Genomic DNA, 20,532 nt, shown 5'->3' on the forward strand with positions numbered 1-20,532 from the left:
ATGTAAAAGTGAGTGAGTGGGTATTCTTTTATATATGTCAGAGAAAGAGGGTTGAAAAACTGCTTGTTATATGAAACTAACTAGTTATTTCCAAAGCATAGGTCCATAGCCTTATATAACATAAAACGCTTGGATCAAGCTGTTGTGAAGTATATTCTATAAATCTAGTGGAATAGGACAGGCCTTTTCTAATAGGAAAGTCTTTGGATAGAGACAGAATTGAGGGGAATATGGTACCATTCATTACGCATATGGGAACCATGGTACGCCGGTCAATTTTCTATAATTTTCTAAACTTGCTTACTGCGCTGCTGACTACACACACGTTGTTCATTCAGATCCATACATCATGCCTGCCTTGCCTCCGCTGACGGGCCAAAAGATATGGGTTGGTGAATCGTTACATTTTTCCATTGAACATTATTCACTTGGTGAAACAGTTTTAGAGTTATTGACATGTGTCAGTTGCAGCGCCGCCTAGGAACGAAATTTCATACATCGAAACAATGTAGTAGTGAGTAAAAACAACATTTTAAGATCAGAATGTTTTCTCTGTATAAGCAATATGTTGTAAGATAACAATGTCAAGAATATGAGACATTTTTAGAACTTTTTAAAACATTTTACATAGATACATTTTAATTTCCAATCTGAAATAACACATAAGTTATTATTGTGAGGATGTCATGTTACAGCTCATATTAAGATGAGCCTGTTTGTCATTCTTACCAATTTTTGCACAAACTCGTATTTATTATTGGTTTTATCATCATCACTGACGTTAATTGGAATCACATGGTCTTCTTCTGTTCTGTGCTTTGTCATCAACCGCACTGGGAGCATGCATGATGACACAGCAGAGGAACAAAGTGACATCAAACATAGACCTCAGGAGGGGAACCCCAGATGAGCCCCCTGCTACATTCTGGTGCCATTCAATGACCCCGGTTCATTCAGCAGAATTCAGCCAAGTTTCCATTTTAACAGCCATGCAGTCATAGTCAGCAAATTTTCACTGAATCAACATTCAATGTTCAAAACAGAAACCAATATTTTTTCATGTTCAAGAGCTGTTGAACTAATGGTTCAGTTGATTTAGGTTAATTCTGTTCCCTGTGCTGGCTTTAAGAGGGGCGCCACCATCGTCTGAAATATTTCTTTTATATTTCGCTACAGAAAAGGATGATAACCTGAGGAGCACTGTTCTTGATTTTGATGTTAAATATAGAATAGAAAAGCCTTTACTGTCATTGTATTTACATACAACGAAATTTGGAGTGCTTCTCCTGTTGGTGCGACATGGGACAACATATAACACAACAACAACATATAACACAACAATATTGCATATCTAAAAACGGTAGGAATAGCATAAGAATATATATAAATATTAAGAGTGCAACAAAGCGCCGTGGAATATATTAAATTACCTATATATATACGTGTATATATATATATATATATATATATATATATATATATATATATATATATATATATATATTTACATACAATATATACAGCAACAGCACACAGCTTAACAGAATATATATATATATATATACAGCCGCGGAAAAAATTAAGAGACCACTTCAAAATTATCAGTTTATCTGGTTTTACTATTTATTGGTATGTGTTAAAGTAAAATGTACATTTTTGTTTTATTCTATAACCTACTGGCAACATTCCTACCAAATTTCAAATAAAAATATTGTCATTTAGATCATTTATTTGCAGAAAAATGACAATTGGTCAAAATAGCAAAAAAGATGCAGTGTCTTCAGATCTCGAATAATGCAAAGAAAACAAGCTCGTATTCATTTTTAAACTACACAATACTAATGCTTTAACTTAGGAAGAGTTCAGAAATCAATATTTGGTGGAATAACCTTGATTTAAAATCACAACTTTCATGTGTCTTGGCATGCTCTCCACCAGCCTTTCACATTGCCGTTGGGTGACTTTATGGGATTGAACCAAGGATTGAACCAAAGCCGACTGGAGGGTCTCCTAGTTCGTCTTCTCTGATGAGTCCAATTTCACAGTAGGTGCAAGACTCTGTGGCTTGTAGGCCTCTCCAGGTCTCTGTCTAACCATCAGACGACCATGTGTTGGGCAAAGCTGAAAATTGGACTCATCAGAGAAGACGAACTAGGAGACCCTCCAGTCCGCTTTGGTTCAATTCTTATGGTCTTTTACAAACCTCAGCCAGGCAAAGTACAACGTTGTCCCGGAAGAAAAACTTGCTTCCTTTTGCTCTGACAATGTTCCCCAACTCTGAGAAGTGTTTTTTCCAGCAGGGCAATGCTCCATGCCACACAGCCAGGCCAGTAAAGGTGTGGATGGAGTATCACCAGATCAGGACCCTGTCATGGCCAGCCCAATTTCGAGACCTGAATCCCATAAAAAAAACTCTGAAATGTGATCAAGAGGAAGATGGATGGTCACAAGCCATGAAAAGAAGCCGAGCTGCTTGAATTCTTGCGCCAGGAGTAGCATAAAGTCACCCAACGGCAATGTGAAAGACTGGTGGAGAGCATGCCAAGACACATGAAAGTTGTGATTTTAAATCAAGGTTATTCCACCAAATATTGATTTCTGAACTCTTCCTAAGTTAAAGCATTAGTATTGTGTAGTTTAAAAATGAATATGAGCTTGTTTTCTTTGCATTATTCGAGATCTGAAGACACTGCATCTTTTTTGCTATTTTGACCAATTGTCATTTTTCTGCAAATAAATGATCTAAATCAGTGGTTCTCAACCGGGGGTACGCGTACCCCTGGGGGTACGTGAAGGTAGTCCAGGGGGTACGTGAGATTTTTAAAAGATATATTCCAAATTAGCCTCCATTCAAAAATCCTTTAAAAAATAGTTATTATACGGCTATTCAGAATGTTCAGTTGATTTGTATGGGCCAAAGCTAGCCTATGTGGGTTAAATGTCTGCGTTCGCAGGTTTGTAGTTCCTTGATTTTCACTGCTGCGAAAAGTTTATATCCGCTGTCATTGGCAACGGCTTTTGTGCTTCTAATTCACATCTTTCATATCAGTCCGCAAGTATTCCGGTAATTGAACGTAACGGAAAGTCATTGAAACTTGAAGTCAGAATGCGGGTTGCTACGCATTTGCGTGAAGAACTATTTTTTTCTTAGGGAAATCACGGAGGAATGTCTTCTATCGTTTTGGCAAGTAACTGTAGCCTATAATAAGCGCGATTTGTTCGCGAAAACATGGAAGCTGAACACACACAACTGCTGCTGCACACAGATATGCGATGGCTCTCTCGAGGGAGAATACTTAACCGGCTGTTGAAATTACGATCTGAGTACACACCTTTCTGATTGAGCACAAATCTCCCCATGCATGCCACACAGACTGGCTTGCAAATATGTGCTATCTGGCAGATATATTTAGCAAATTGAACGAACTGAATATGTCTGCAGGGAAAGGACACCAGCATTTTAAACCTGTATGACAACGTGGGAGGTTTCCTGAAGAAAGCAGAGCTGTGGAGAAGAGCCAGGGGAATTTCAACTGCTTTCCTCAGGTGGATGATTTTCTCTCTAGTGAGGATGTGGACAGAGCTCCTGTCAAGTTGGTCATCGTGGGACATTTGACCAATTTGATTCGAAATTTAAATGTTCGAATGTCTTACTTTCCTGACATGGAGGAGAAATCTACACAGCTGGATTTGGTGAGATACCCATTTCTCTTGTCCAAAGCATACGGAAGCAAGCTACCTGTCACTAATCAGGAAAGACTCCTGGAGATTGTAATCTGACTGGCCTCCAGATGAAGTTTGCCAAATCAACACTTACACAGTTTTGGATGTGTGAGAAGCAGGAGCACCCTGACCTGGGAGAGAAAGCTTTGGAGCAGCTACTACCCTTTTACTCCTTATATTTATGTGAGGCCTCCTTCTCTGCAATGACTGTGATCACAACAAAGCAGAGAAACAGACTGTGTCTGGAGAAGAGCTTGATTCCAGCAGTTGCCTTCCTGCCACCAAGACTGACAAAGATTTTCAGTGAAGCACAAGCACAAGGTTCTTACTAAAATGTAATTGCAAACGCATTCAGTTCAATGCAACAATGTTCCATGTTCAATATTCAGTGTTGACAGTTTAATAAGCGCTGTGAATTACATATTCTTTTCAATCAAAAATGCTTTGCGCTGGTTAGGGGGTACTTGGCTGAAAAAATATTTCACAGGGGGTACATCACTGAAAAAAGGTTGAGAACCACTGATCTAAATGACAATATTTTTTTTTGAAATTTGGTAGGAATGTTGCCAGTAGGTTATAGAATAAAACTAAAATGTACATTTTACTTTAACACATACCAATAAATAGTAAAACCAGAGAAACTGATAATTTTGAAGTGGTCTCTTAATTTTTTCCGCGGCTGTATATACTTATATACAATATATACAACAACAGTACACAGAATAAGAAATACAGGAATACAGAGATGGTATGTGTGACTTGCAGTCAATAAAGTGAAAGTTTAGTGCATGACTGTATTTAGTGTTCTGATGGCCGAAGGGAAAAAACTGTTCCTAAGACGTGTGGTCCTTGCTCTAAAGGATTTGTACCGCCTGCCTGAGGGTAGGAGAGGAAACAGGTGGTGGCCTGGGTGAGAGGAGTCTTTTAAGATGTTATTGGCCCTGCTAAGGTAGCGGGAGCGGGCAATGGATTCCAGGGAGGGCAGGGAGCAGCCAGTGATCTTTTGTGCTGTGTTGATGACCCTTTGGAGGGCTCTTTTGTCAGCTGCAGAGAAACCAGAGTACCACGCCGAGATGCAGTAAGTCAGTACACTTTCGATGGTGGTGCGGTAAAAGGCCACCATCAGTTTACACTCCAGGTTGTTTTTCCTGAGTACTCTCAGGAAGTGTAGTCGCTGCTGTGCTTTTTTGACTGTCACTTAGGTGTTGGCAGACCATGAGAGGTCATCTGTCAGGAGGGCTCCTAAGAACTTGAAGGAGTGGACCTTCTCCACAGTCCCCGTTGATGTAGAGTGGGGCCGGATCTGCACTTTGCCTTCTGTAGTCCAGAATTAGTTATTTCGTTTTTGTGGTGTTCAGTGAAAGCTTGTTGTCTGAGCACCACACTGTCAGTTTCTGTACCTCATCTCTGTATGCTGATTCGTCGTCTTCTGTTATGAGCCCGATCACGGTGGTGTCATCAGCAAATTTAATGATGGTGTTGGTGGGATGGGTTGGAGTACAGTCATGACTCATGAGTGTACAAGGAGTACAGTAGTGGGCTCAGTACACAGCCTTGTGGAGAGCCAGTGCTAAGCGTGATGGTGGAGGAGAGGTGGGGGCCGAGTTTTACAGTTTGTGGGGGGTTTGTGAGGAAGTCCCTTATTTAGGTGCAGATGGAGGGGGAGAGGCCTAGTGCAGTTAATTTGCTTACTAGTATGTCAGGGATGATGGTATTAAAAGCTGAGCTGTATGCTGTCAATGAAGAGCATTCTTGTATAGGTTCCACGGAGTTCCAGGTGGCTCAGTGCGGAGTGGAGGGCTACATCTATGGCATCTTCCGTGGACCTGTTTGCTCTGTAAGCAAACTGATGCGGGTCGAATGTGAGGGGAAGGGTTAATTTGATGTGGCGAGAAACCAGTTTCTCAAAGCACTTCATTATTACAGGTGTAAGTGCAATCGGTCTATATACAGTGGGGAAAATAAGTATTTGAACCCCTACCGATTTCGCACGTTTGGCCACTTGCAAAGAAATGTGTGATCTAGAATTGTATTGGTAGGTGTATTTTAACAGTGAGAAACAGAATATCAACAAAAAAAATCTGAAAACTGCATTTTATAACATTTATGACTTTATTTGCATTTAATGCAAAAAATAAGTATTTGAACCCCCAAGCAAACAGCAAGAATGCTGGCTCACAATGACCAGTTATGTGCCCAAGAAGCACACAGATTAGTCCTCATTAGGTCTAACAAGGTACACCTGATCTCAACTGGGGACGTTTGTAAAAGAAACCTGTCCAAAGAATCATACTTCACACCTTTAACCTCACCACCATGGGCAAGACCAAAGAGTTGTCCAAGGACGTCAGAGATAAGATTGTAGACCTGCACAAGGCTGGAATGGGCTACAAAACCATTGGCAAGCAGCTTGGTGAGAAGCAGACAACTATTGGTGTGATTATTCATAAATGGAAGCAACACCAAACAAATGTTAATCGCTCTAGGTCTGGGGCTCCATGCAAGATATCCCCTCGTCCGGTATCAGTGATCATTCGAAAGGTGCAGAATAACCCCAGAACTACACAGGGGGAGCTTGTGAATGATCTCAAGGCAGCTGGGACCACAGTCACCAAGAAAACCATTAACAACACACCACGCCGTAATTTTTTGAAGTACTGCAGCACTCGCAAGGTCCCCCTGCTCAAGGAAGCGCATGTACAGGGCCAGAGGATTGGGAGACAGAATGTGGTCAGATGATACCAAAATCAAGCTCTTTGGCATCAACTCGACTTGCCGTGTTTGACTGGGGGGGGGGGGGGAATGCTGAATACCCCAAGAGTACATCATACCCACCATCAAGCATTGAGGTGGAAACATTATGCTTTGGGGCTGTTTCTCTGCCAAGGGTACAGGATGACTCCACCGGATCAAGGGGACTATGGATGGGGCCATGTTACGTGGAATATTGGGCTTGAACCTCATTCCCTCCCATTGAAAACGCAACCTTAAAGATTTGGAGAGGATCTGCAAAGAGGAGTGGACCAAAATCCCTCCTGAGATGTGTGTAAACCTGGTGACCAACTACAAGAAACGTCTGACGTCTGTGCTTGCCTACAAGGGTTATTCCACCAAGTACAAAGTCATTTTTGTCAGTCAGTTTTGCTAGGGGTTCAAATACTTATTTTTTGCATCAAATCATAGTCATGATCATAATCAAATCAAAGTCATAAATGTTATAAAATGCATTTTTCTGGATTTTTTTGTTGATATTCTGTTTCTCACTGTTAATATACACCTACCATTACAATTATAGATCACACATTTCTTTTCAAGTGGCCAAACTTGTGAAATCGCCAGGGGTTCAAATACTTATTTTCCCGCCTGTATATACAGCCGCGGAAAAAATTAAGAGACCACTTCAAAATGATCAGTTTCTCTGGTTTTACTATTTATTGGTATGTGTTAAAGTAAAATGTACATTTTTGTTTTATTCTATAACCTACTGGCAACATTCCTACCAAATTTCAAATAAAAATATTGTCATTTAGATCATTTATTTGCAGAAAAATGACAATTGGTCAAAATAGCAAAAAAGATGCAGTGTCTTCAGATCTCGAATAATGCAAAGAAAACAAGCTCATATTCATTTTTAAACTACACAATACTAATGCTTACACTTAGGAAGAGTTCAGAAATCAATATTTGGTGGAAAAACCTTGATTTAAAATCACAACTTTCATGTGTCTTGGCATGCTCTTCACCAGTCTTTCACATTGCCGTTGGGTGACTTTATGCTACTCCTGGCGCAAGAATTCAAGCAGCTCGGCTTCTTTTCATGGCTTGTGACCATCCATCTTCCTCTTGATCACATTTCAGAGGTTTTTGATGGGATTCAGGTCTCGAAATTGGGCTGGCCATGACAGGGTCCTGATCTGGTGGTACTCCATCCACACCTTTACTGGCCTGGCTGTGTGGCATGGAGCATTGCCCTGCTGGAAAAAACATTTCTCAGAGTTGGGGAACATTGTCAGAGCTAAAGGAAGCAAGTTTTTCTTCCGGGACAACGTTGTACTTTGCCTGGCTGAGGTTTGTAAAAGACCATAAGGATTGAAAAAAGCGGACTGGAGGGTCTTCTAGTTCGTCTTCTCTGATGAGTCCAATTTTCAGCTTTGCCCAACACATGGTCGTCTGATGGTTAGACGGAGACCTGGAGAGGCCTACAAGCCAGAGAGTCTTGCACCTACTGTGAAATCGGACTCATCAGAGAAAACGAACTTAGAAGAACCTCCAGTCCGCTTTTTCAATCCTTATGGTCTTTTACAAACCTCAGCCAGGCAAAGTACAACGTTGTCCCGGAAGAAAAACTTGCTTCCTTTTGCTCTGGCAATGTTCCCCAACTCTGAGAAGTGTTTTTTCCAGCAGGGCAATGCTCCATGCCACACAGCCAGGCCAGTAAAGGTGTGGATGGAGTATCACCAGATCAGGACCCTGTCATGGCCAGCCCAATTTCGAGACCTGAATCCCATAAAAAAAACTCTGAAATGTGATCAAGAGGAAGATGGATGGTCACAAGCCATGAAAAGAAGCCGAGCTGCTTGAATTCTTGCGCCAGGAGTAGCATAAAGTCACCCAACGGCAATGTGAAAGACTGGTGGAGAGCATGCCAAGACACATGAAAGTTGTGATTTTAAATCAAGGTTATTCCACCAAATATTGATTTCTGAACTCTTCCTAAGTGTAAGCATTAGTATTGTGTAGTTTAAAAATGAATATGAGCTTGTTTTCTTTGCATTATTCGAGATCTGAAGACACTGCATCAATTTTGCTATTTTGACCAATTGTCATTTTTCTGCAAATAAATGATCTAAATGACAATATTTTTATTTGAAATTTGGTAGGAATGTTGCCAGTAGGTTATAGAATAAAACTAAAATGTACATTTTACTTTAACACATACCAATAAATAGTAAAACCAGAGAAACTGATAATTTTGAAGTGGTCTCTTAATTTTTTCCGCGGCTGTATATATATATATATATATATATATATATATATATATATATATATATATATATATATAATGCCAAGAAGAGTGTGGTAATGGTCTGTAAAACTAAGGGGGGTGTCCAATAGTACCAAATACTTAGGGCACATTATCACAGACACGTTGGAGGATGATGCTGACATGTTTAGACAGAGGAGATTGCTCTATGTCCAAGCTAACATGTTGGTTAGAAAATTCCACCACTTTACATATGATGTAAAAATTAATTTGTTTAGAGCCTACTGCACCCCTCTCTATACAGCTCCACTCTGGGTGAATTACAAGGAGAGCTTGCGTAAATTGGATATGCCTGAAGAAACCCAGGAGTACTAGAGCCAGTCAGCTGTTCTGTAATATGGGTCTAACCACCTTCATGGCCTTGCTGAGGAACCTTACTTTTAAGTTTATGTGTCGGCTGGACCGCTCTTCAAATGTTATAATTGATCTGATGACAGACCCTGGCCGGAGCTCTGTCAAGTACACATCTAAGATCTGGGAACACTGGCATAAGTGCCTAGCCCTTCTTTCCTTGTATATTTACATGTATTTATGATTGTATGTATGTATATTTATTTTTAATGTATTGATTATATGTATTGTGCATCTTCCATGTGGGCCTTGAGCCTGTAATAAAGTTTATTATTATTATTATTATTATTAATTCCACCGCTCACCTGAGCGCTGGGTTGTCAGTGACTGGTAGCTATTCTACCTGGGTGATGCCACCCTAAGATGCTGAAAACACAAACTGACCCACTGGCATTTAACTTCATACATGCATTAATGAATGAACCAGTGCTCTTTTACATGGCATATCATTGTGTGAGGAAGATATGCACAAGTAACTCTACATAGTTGTCTGACTTCTCAAACTTCTATTAAACTTGTGGGTTTAATTTCATACCTTGTACAACCGCTATAACATATCAAGAGGAATAATAATACATGATGAAGAGGTCTGTAGCAGTATGATACAAAATAAGGTTTTATTGATTTTATATGAACATGATGGCAAACTATAGTCTTGTTGCAAATTCAGAACTCGGCTGAAAGATGATAATAGCCACCACTTATCACAAAAACCTTTGGAATTAAATGGGAGTGAAAAAGAGTATCCATCAACATCCCAAACCAATTAAATGTACAAGGATCGATGCCTGGCATTTGCACATACTTTCAAGTTGTCTGGTAATCTCAAGAGGTGGTCAACGGTGGAAAATAGAAAAGCTAAGTCTAAAATCTGCAAAAAGTGTTGCAAGGGATGATTATCAAATTGAAGGAGTCCAGCTATTCTACACATGTATCTATAGTGTACCTGATGCGCTTTGGTTCTTTTTATGTTCTCTTCAAAAGCAGAGACACAAAAGCATTCAAATGTGCCAGTTTCCAAATCTACCTGATGATCTCAGTACTTTTAGAATACCTCTTAGCCAATGATTTGAATCAAATGACTAGAACGTAAGAAGTTACATAAGATCAGCAACATGGCCTCCTCCTCCTCCTCTAGGCTGGCCCCCAGGAGTTGCTCCATTTTGCACCACTGAAAAGCAAGAGTCACATCATTCATCTCAAAATTACACATTACACTGTACATTTTCTAGGCCATATTACTTTGATCAACCTCTTTAGTTATAATGCCTCTTCATACAATCTCTGATATTTATGTGAGGGTAGCATCCAATGCTAGCCTGACGATGTCATACTCATAATTCTAGTCAGAATATTAGTCTGATCCTGACCCATTGGGCTGTGATTACGGGGCGTGTTTCAACGAACCAGGAAAGAAAATGCCTCTTCGCTGAATTGGATACCTAGAACCAATTAGAGCAACGTAGTATGACCATCTGATACATTCAACTTTTACCTGATCCCGTAGGATAGGAAGGACGGCAAAAACATCTTTTTATCGCGTTTCTCTGTTCCTCTTTCAAAATGAATGCGCCGTCAATATCTGTGAGATATGCTTGCTCCCGTTATACTAGCAATGAGGCTACCTAGCTACTATGTGTTTCAATGGATTTTTGGCTTTAGCAATAACCTTACAATAATGGTCTACAGAGCTTTAGTTAAGACAAACAATACTCTGCAACATTCGTGTTGCACATACACAACTAACCGAGTCAATGTAGACATTTAAAAAGTCGTGTAGATAGCTTAATTCACATAAAATATTTCCCACTCACAGGCCGAGACGCCGCCATCTTTGTACTATTTCAAATCTACCGGTTAATTCAACTCAAGCGTTGGTTGATCATCTGTCTATCATCGTATAAAGTCCGCTCTGACAATTTCATTGGTCAGATCGTTTTGCTGAAAACTGATATTGTCTCCCAACTAGCTCAAAGCCAGACCAAATCTCCCAGAACAAAAATGTTGTGGGTGGGGTTTGGGCTGGTATCCAGGCTAATCCACTGCACAAGGTTCAAACTTTTTGTTTATAGTCTATGACGGGGGTCGCAATAGGCGGACGTCGTCTCCGGACCGAGACACAATTGCAAAAAAAACTAAAAACTATAGTAATATTTTTTTATATATATAATTTGGACCAAGCGGTTTTAACAACTGATGTTTGGGTTACTTTTATGAGCCTGTTAAAAACATTAAATCAACCATAACTTTATGGTAGGCTATGTTTTTTTGTTTAAACTTTATAATGCCATTAGCCAATCAGATGATAGCCTACTCTACGCAGCACGGGCTCGCTGCGAGCTGTGGGACTGGTGCACGCACGACCTGCAGACAAATTGACTGAAGAAAAGAGTGCGTGTGAGTTGAAAGGGAAAGCAAAGCAAGATTCATTGCAGTTCGCGGTTGAAGAGAAAGATGGCATGCTTTAAGAAGAACCACCTCAGAAAACAGAATTGTCTTGTCTACGACTTTTTCACCACTGTCGTCCGAGGTCAAGTCCATAGTAAAAAAACATTGGCGTATTCTTTGTAGCGACTCACAGATCGGCCAATCATTTAAAAATCCTCCACTTTTTGCATATAAAAGACACCCTGGTGAGAGAAGACTCGTATTCTCCGCCAACCAATTGGCTTACAAACCTTGATCCTGGTAATTTCCCCTGTAGGGGTTGCGTTAATTGTAATGCGATGATCAAGGGTAATTCCTTTCTACACCCGCGCACTGGCAAGTCTTTCCCCGTGAGGGGGAGAATCACTTGCCGCACGACCTTTGTCGTATACTTATTGAAATGCCCATGCGGATTTTGTTATGTAGGAAAAACAAAAAGAGAATTAAGAGTAAGAATAATTGAACACAAAAGTAACATACGCAATCATGCCGTTAAGTCACCTGTCGCAAGACATTTTAATGAATCTGGGCACGATGTCTGCACCTAAAAATTTTAAGGCATAGAGGCAGTGAAGACTCTCAAACGGGGTGGTGACAGAGAGCGCTATCTCCTTCAGCGGGAGGCGTACTGGATATTCACGCTTCAAACTGTAAACCCGGTGGTCTGAATGAAGAGCTAGTTTTGAGCTGCTTTTTATGATCCCTCTTTGTAAAAATATGTGTACATACTCACTGGGTTGTAGGGGTAGGGTGGAGCATAATGCGTATTGATGCATCCCGATGCTATAAGAGAGTGGCTGCGGTTGCATTACCGCCCAAATCTTTTTTGGGGATTCTCGTTGAGCCTGCTTGACTGCATTATTATTATTATTATTTCTATCATTATTAGTATGTGTGCTTTATTTGATTCAGGCTGCTAAGTTTGGCTACTGTTTAATATGTGTTGAATATGTGTTTCCCGTTTATTACGTGTGCGAACATGCTTTGAATCTGTGTATCCGTATGTGCAGGTCACCTGGAGATGTCACCTGTTGTTGTCATGTGTCTCATGTGTCACTTGTAACCCTTGACCTATGCTGATAAAAAGCAACCATTCTGTTGTCCACACTACACACTGACGATGGCGTAAGGCCGAAACGCGTCTGTACTAAAATAAACTGGTCTTATTGTTAAAAGAGAAAAGCTTGAGAGTGCGGTTTTCATTCTACTAATGCTTTAAGAAGAGAAAGGTAGACAGCGAGAACCAGGCTTACAAAGAGGAGTGGACAAACGTGTACATGTTCATTCTGCCTGTGCGCAGCTGTAAGCCTGTGTGCCTGATATGCTCTGAGACGGTGGCACTCGTCAAAAGCAGCAACGTGAAACGCCACTACGATATAAAGCACAAAGAATTTGATAAAAATCCGAACTGCGAGCACAGAAAATACATGATCTTAAAGCCCAGTATGCCCTATCTACCATCATCCTGACTTATTAATTCACTGCCCAACAACGAGCAAACGAGTGCATGAGTGCTGTAGCTGAAACTTTGCTAGGGAATATGCTGGACACTATGTTTAATGTTAATATGGAAAAACACAATAAACACTGTTGAAATATTATTGAAATGTAGACCTTCATTTGATCTGACAGTCAGTTGTTGACCAAACAGACACTGATACTACTAGCGCCTAAAGTACTTATATTGGCTTAATATGCCCCTAAATCATAATGCACACCTTGACTGTTGGTGCATAAAACACATGCAGTTCTATATCAGTGAAATCAACGGTCATAAGAAATGTGTGATAGACCTCTTGAGGATTTTTTTTGAAACTGGACCCCTTAGAATTTTAATTGGATACCCCTGATCTATGAGATGTCATTTTACTATGTGTTAGGGGCTCTAGAGGTGAATTTTCACTGGCCTCATGATTTGATTCAAAGGTAACGATTTGATTATAAGACAGTTCTCAATGCATCTTGTCTTTTTTATTAATAAATACAAGCACTTGGATTTGAACTCTACCCAGTAGATTACCTAAATATTTTGTAGCCTATTGCATTGTAAATACAACTTTTATCAAAATGAAATAGTTTTCACATTAAAACAAATAAGGCCTGCAGGATAATTCAGTTTAGTGAATAACTGTCCTGTAAAACTAGTTAATATAAAAACAGCCTCCCAGCATGCATTGGGTGTTGTGTTGTTTTTTGTTGATTAGCGTATTAGTTTCCTTTGCGTGTTGTACCATTTAATGCCTGTGTTAATCCCTTGTGTAAGTTTAATGTATCTGTGACCATTATCATGATTAGTAAAATTAGTAAATGATGTCCTTTTCTCTTCCCTATACAGGTTGTTAATAAAGCAGCATACTCCTGGGGGCGTGTGGTGTATTGGGCACAGGAACAGCTATAAAACTGAGATCTCTAACTCGCTGAGAATTCTTCCTGGCTAGATGCTACAATATTATTTAATGGCAAGATGCTACAATATTATTTAATTACGTTGTTTAAAAAAATATATTATTTTCTTTTTCTGCCTCAATGCAGAGTTTTTCACTTTCGCATCCAAATGCATTGTTAAAACGACTATTGTCCCCAGCATTATAGACACAGTAACCAACCCTTTGATAATATTGACATTATTGCATGGTCCAGCACATGCAAAACTGCACTTACCACGAAGAACAAGGCCACCATTTCACTCTCACCTCCTCTTGACCCTGAAGAAATAAAAAAAAAAATGAAAATGTGATGTGGTCCATTGACACATTTAAAGTAAAAAATACTGTATGTTGGTACAACATATAAATGAGCTGTATTAATCTTTCTTTTTGACTTACATCAGCTGCTGTTCTTTTCTGGAGAATCTTTTCAAAGGGATACAAAGCACCATTCACATCATGTTTGCACTCTGAAACAGGGAAGTTGTATGAAATTCTGCCCTTCAAGTAAAAGAAAATGACTAATTCCACAGAAATGCCAAACGCAGGACCCAGGTACATATCCAAATCATCTAATCCTTTTGTACAAATGAGGGAACCAACAACCACATTTTCAACTATACAGAAACTAATATGCTGCTGGCAAAAGCCTTCATTTCAAAATTCACCTTGATCCATCATTCTTCGTTTTTTTCTTGGAATCTTCTCACTCTTCACTGCTGACCTTCTTTTTAATGACATATCTTCTATACTCTGTTGATACCCATCTGCTGAATTCTCAATGGCATTACAGTCCTCAGTCTTTATCATGACAGCAGTGGATTTCACATCCATATCAGGGAAATGTTCAGTCTCGGGTTCAGAAGTCAAACAATCATCTGTAGCCTCCTCTGTAGATGCATCCACACGTAGAGAGCTATCCAGCCCCTCTAAATTCTCGTGAGGTCTGCCTTTGGTGCTCAATGCGGCCGAGCGGCTTTTGAGGTGAAATGTTGTCCCTGGTGCTGAGTAGGAAACTGAGCTCCAACCCACAGACCGACCACGGCGTCGAGCAGCAGGAGGGTCTGACTCTGGAGCACCATTGAGTACCAGATTCTGCCTCACACTGGCAGAGTCCTGTGCAGCCACGCTGGATCCGTGTCCTGCTGTGGCAGCAGAGTGTGTGGTTTCCTGCTCCATTTGGCGAAGCTGCCTCACAGGAGGGGCCGCGCTCTCAGCTCCCTCTTCTTCCTCCACTGGAGCACCCAACAGCTCCTCATCAGCTCTGCTCAGGGGCTCGTGCTCAACGGAGGAGTGGTCATCTGGGGAAATATTTGAAGAGCTTGACACCAAGCACTCTGATGGTTTTCATGGTGAGAGAGAGAAACAAGATAGAGAGAGAGAGTGTTAAAAACACAGAGGCAGCATGACTAAACATCCACTGCCACCTTAACTTGAAGCCAGTGGTTCCAGGATTGGTGCGGAGCTATGTGTCTGAAATTCACAGAACTGATTTATTTAAATAATCTCCTTCCCCTGATGTTACACATATTTTCTTCATTCAACACCTAAGGACCTTCAAATGTGGCATTCTTATCACTCAAATTCCATTTACTAGGAAAACGAACGGATCAATTTGATGATGTACATACATTTTTTCACTTCCTAAAATAGGGCACCTACTTTTACAGAGACAAACTCACAGAACTAATTTCAAAACATTCTACTTCTTCTTAGAAGATCTCCATAGAACATGTGTTACCAATGAGGTACTTACGCTTTTTGAACTCCTGCCAAGATGGAAAGTCTCTAAGCCGCAATCTTTTTTTATGTTTTTTAGTGAGCCCCTTTGCATTTACATCTTCTTTAGTTTGCAGGGCCTGAGAAGAACTTGTGAGTTGTGATGAAGAGGAGATGAAGTTCTTCCTACCAGGAGGCCGACCACGGCGTCGAGCAGCAGGAGGGTCTGACTCTGGAGCACCATTGAGTACCAGATTCTGCCTCACACTGGCAGAGTCCTGTGCAGCCACGCTGGATCCGTGTCCTGCTGTGGCAGCAGAGTGTGTGGTTTCCTGCTCCATTTGGCGAAGCTGCCTCACAGGAGGGGCCGCGCTCTCAGCTCCCTGTTCTTCCTCCACTGGAGCACCCAACAGCTCCTCATCAGCTCTGCTCTGGGGCTCCTGCTGATGGTCAGTCGCACTGCTTGACTCCAGATGGTACTCTGATGATCCACACCAAAAGCATTTAAAAGGAAGAGAGTACAGGAAAGATGAAAGAAACTTCAGTAAATGGAAAGGCGACTAGCCTACGTCTCAACTCTGAAATGTGTGCACAAATACAGTCTTACAGTTTCTAGGCTGGAGATAAGACAGTTGAATCTGGCTCCAATTTTGACTGAAAAGTGACAGTTGAAATTAGGGTAATTCACAAAAGGTCACAAAAAAAATGAATTCATCCCCCTTGGAGTAGGGTTAGAAACATGCTGGATATCAAAATATCTTTCATGACAAAGCCTCACACACAACATAGACAAGCAAAGGTGTAATGTTTCACTGAACTGACCCTCACAAATGCCAATTAATCAAGTATGGTAACATGTGTAGTGTAGAAACAGTCCTTACCACATGGCAGCACCACTGGTTCTGGGCTCATTGGTTCCTCTACCTTCAGCACCACACACTCCAGGGAAACCTCCACAGTCTAAGATGTTTAATTCAACAAATCAAAGTTCTATTCAAATGCAGACCTAATGATGGCACTTAAGCCAGATGACTACCGGTATACGGTCTTATATCCTTACCTCTGTCTTTTCTGGGACGGATTGTTCATAGGACAAGACACTTTCCAAAAGCTCCTGTCCTCTATTCACTTTGGAGTCTGGCAGGTTGTGACTCATATTCTGAGCACACAATCGCTCGCTCTCCTTCAATCTCTCTGTGAGGGCTTCCACTTCCTTTCTCTTCTGCATTAACTTAGTTTCTGCTCCCATATAAATTTCGTCAAATAGGAAGACTATTTCTGATGTCGTCCTCATCATAAAAGTCTCCATGAGAGACAGAATCTTTGTCCGGAATATGGTGGTCCCAGACACAAGCTCTGGCTGGATGGGGTCTTCATAGTCTTGGTATGTTGCTGATTTGTCCTGCTTGGACTAACACAACACACAATAAACACCTTCATTAGATCTTAAAACCTTGATCATGGCAGTAATTTCAAAATTTCCAGACATTGATTTAATAATTCTAAATATGAATTCTACTTTTTTCCAGAATGAAAACTTTCCAAACATTCAACTAGAATGGAAAATAGATTCAACCTATTCCAGCCTCCATAGCACTCGGGAACATCTTCTATGGCACACCTCTATCCATGGGGAAATGTTTGGTAGGCCTACTATAACACTGTTACGAGGAGATGACTGATTTCAAATGACCGTGGTATTTCGGCTCACCTTCAACTGTCTATAAAGCTGTGCATGTTTGTCACGAAGATGGACCATTAAATTCGATGTGTTACCTCCTTTCGCCGTAACTTTCCTTCTACACGTTTTGCAAACAGGCAAGTGATTCTCAATCAGTTGTCCGTTAGCATCTTTCATAAAACCAAAAAAAGCCCAGACTTCAGACTTCTTCTTACACGGACGAAAAATCTCCTGTTCAACCCCATTTTCCTCCATTGCTGCTATTGCAACGCTATACACTTCTAGTAACAGGACATCCACAGTCCACAGCCTCGAAACCCAATATCCACAGATTCAAAGTAACCCGGATCGGTGTTCGAACACAAACGACGCATCTTTCCACTCACGGCACACTAGGTTGGAAAGCGTTGGTCAACGGAGGACGGGGGAGGAGTCTGGCGCCTGGGGTTGTGTTGACCTTATAGTGAGATTGACAGGTCAACAAACCAATCACACTGTCGGTCAAGGATACGTTTTTCCCGCTGGGATCGATATTACAACCGGAAGTGAGTATGTAATTCCAGTGTCTGGTTGCTTAAAACTTATCCCGACAAGTGATCACACCCGTTGTGTAAAATATGCAAATGTCAGCTCTAGATAAAAAAGCCTGCGGTAACAGCAAGTAACGAACTAGTCAGTTGGCGAGCAACTGGAAAGGTAACAAGCTAGCTAGACCTAGAGTTTAGGGGTGATGTGCTCTGACTGCAAAAACAAGATGCAGACTATTACATTAATTTTTACACATGTAAATAATTATAAACACTACTTATCAGTGCTATTCAGTACACCACATACCGCAGCAAGTTACAAATGCATACATTAAACAAAATTAAGTACTCACTTCCAGTTTTAATACCGATCCCAGGGGAAATACGGATCCTTGGCCGACAGCATCATCACTCGGCTTGCAGACTCTAGCCATATGGCGCTGCATGGCAGAATTCCCTGTCCGCTTACTATCATATTTCATTACAACTTTACACTTCCTACATTGCACATATCCAACAGCCACATTCAATTTCGCATTGACCACTACGCAGAAAGATCTCCATACAATAGATTTTCCTTCGTTTTGTATCGTTTTAAACTCTCCAGATGACAGTTTCTTTTTAACTTCTTCAAAAACGTACTTCTGCATCATTCTGCAGATACGTTAACTTCCCTACTTATCAAGATATTTTAAATGTGGAATGTTCACCCTGATGTGACGGAGCCCGACCCAAGCCCGAGTATAATTTCTAAAATGTTTACCGAACCCGGCCCGTCGTGTCAGGGGCGGTCCTTCCTGTTAATGAATACCAAAGACGTCACTTCCGAATAGCCTGAATTTGTTCTTTTGACCATAGACATAGATATTAATAATAATATCTATGATGCTTTTGAGCGCCAAAGTAAAAGTGGTGACAGTCTAACATACATAATAACTAATGTACTATTAAATATTCTGGCGACACTTGTCTTAGACATCTGAGACAAATAGACAAAAAAAAAAAAATCCGAAGGTAGCTTTAGCCTCATTCTCATCAGGGGTAAAAGAAAGCTATGAAAGGGAGTCAGTCTCGGACTAGGTTTCAGAAATCCTGACAGGAAAGTAAAGACAACCATTAATTTTTAGCATAGCTTGGAAGGCCTATGAGTTCTTGTACCGTGTCATAATTTCCTTTGGAAGCCTCTTCGCTCAAAGACAGCTCATCAGCTTTGTCCTTTCGACAGGCTGCATTGGAGCATGGTCCCACCATGCGTGGGCTATGAATGGCTTGGGAGTAATTGTGCTCTTCTTTTGTGCATTCTGCCCGTACTTTTCTGTTGTCATCTTGCTCAGCGTCATAACTGGTGCTGGAAGCGGCCACAGTCGCATGGTTGGCGTAATCATTTCTAGGAGCCAAAGTCTCAGTCCGTTTGCGTTTCATCTGCTGATTATGCTCAAACCTTCTGTTGGCATAGGCGTTTTTCTGCCGCTGGCCAGCTGAGAGGTGTGCAAACAGGCTGGGTACATAGTCAGGGCTCCTGGGGTTCTCACTTCTCCCTAAGCAGATAGGAAAGAATGGTAGAATAATAAATGTGTACATACCATCAAGGAATTGACCAACCTAAGGAAGTTATTTACCTTTCATCTTTCTCTCTCATACATTCTCCTATTCACATACTGTAGTACAGGTAGGTTTATAACTAGTTGTAGATGTCATGTGAGACTAAAATCAGCTCCGTTAGCTAGTTTACTACACAATCTGAATAACATTAGCGACTAGCTAATGTTAGCATAACAATGTTATAACAAGCTCATCATGTGTTTGGGTGTCTCTGCTAACTGCTTAATTTTAACGTTAGCTATGGCAACTAAAGTTAACCAGTGTTTTGTAATGTTAGAATTTTCCTGTATAAAAATAATTAGCTAGATAGCACTAGCTAGAGGGCATATGTAGCTAGTGCCAGTTTACCCAATACAAAGTGTTGACTGCACAATCTGGAGTTAGATGTTGGCTGCCAGTTGTCTCTTCTAATTGCAGCCAACCATTTATTCCGCCGATCTAAATCTTTGGGAATAGAATGAAATTGTATATCTGGGTTTCTTTGGCGACTGTTGTCGCATCCAACAGCACAACATATCGCGGGCATTTTGAACGTTCTGCAGTAGTGGGTTGTGACCGACGCATAGGTGGTGTCGTACACAAATATGGCGGCGCTTAAACACAGTAGCGTCACCAGGAGCGTCACATGTTACCCATGAAAAGGCGACATAGGCGGTTGCCAAGACTAGAGCGCCACCCGGTGGTTGGTGGTTAAGAGGTTTTGTTTGAGCTCTTCTACTCGTGTTTCTAAATGTATGATATGAAGTTACCACCCAACAATTGCCATTGAATCCACACACCTTCCAGGGTATTTCTTTCAATTGGACCCCACACATGTAGCCTACTTGCACCGAGTGCTCTGTATTGCATCCTACCGTATAGGTCAGTGAGACAGTGGCTTGATCCTGAGTCGAGTAGCCCATCCGTCTCCTTCTGGGAGACAGATTGTTTTCATTGCAGACTAATTTGGCACTCTTGGGGTCCTTTTATGTGAAATCATCCAAGTTCTGAGAATCTTCCATGGTGAGCATCTCATAATTTATTTTTTTCGAC

General features: G+C 41.0%; 1 protein-coding gene across 1 annotated transcript; it reads right to left on the bottom strand.

Annotated features, from left to right (window-relative positions):
- Window positions 1–9,822: 9,822 nt before the first annotated feature.
- On the bottom strand, window positions 9,823–20,349 carry LOC308363478 (uncharacterized protein; the record flags this gene model as incomplete). Its single annotated transcript, XM_080836285.1, has 9 exons — window positions 9,823–10,289; window positions 14,207–14,250; window positions 14,371–14,441; window positions 14,640–15,308; window positions 15,728–16,171; window positions 16,572–16,650; window positions 16,751–17,101; window positions 19,057–19,376; window positions 20,325–20,349. 9 exons carry the CDS (start codon window positions 20,347–20,349, stop codon window positions 10,253–10,255), a joined length of 2,040 nt encoding a protein of 679 aa, XP_080692411.1. The 3' UTR covers window positions 9,823–10,252.
- Between the last annotated feature and the right edge of the window lie 183 nt (window positions 20,350–20,532).

Source organism: Sprattus sprattus (genome assembly GCF_963457725.1).
Source record: "Sprattus sprattus genome assembly, chromosome: 4".
NCBI classification, from domain to species: Eukaryota; Metazoa; Chordata; class Actinopteri; order Clupeiformes; family Clupeidae; genus Sprattus; species Sprattus sprattus.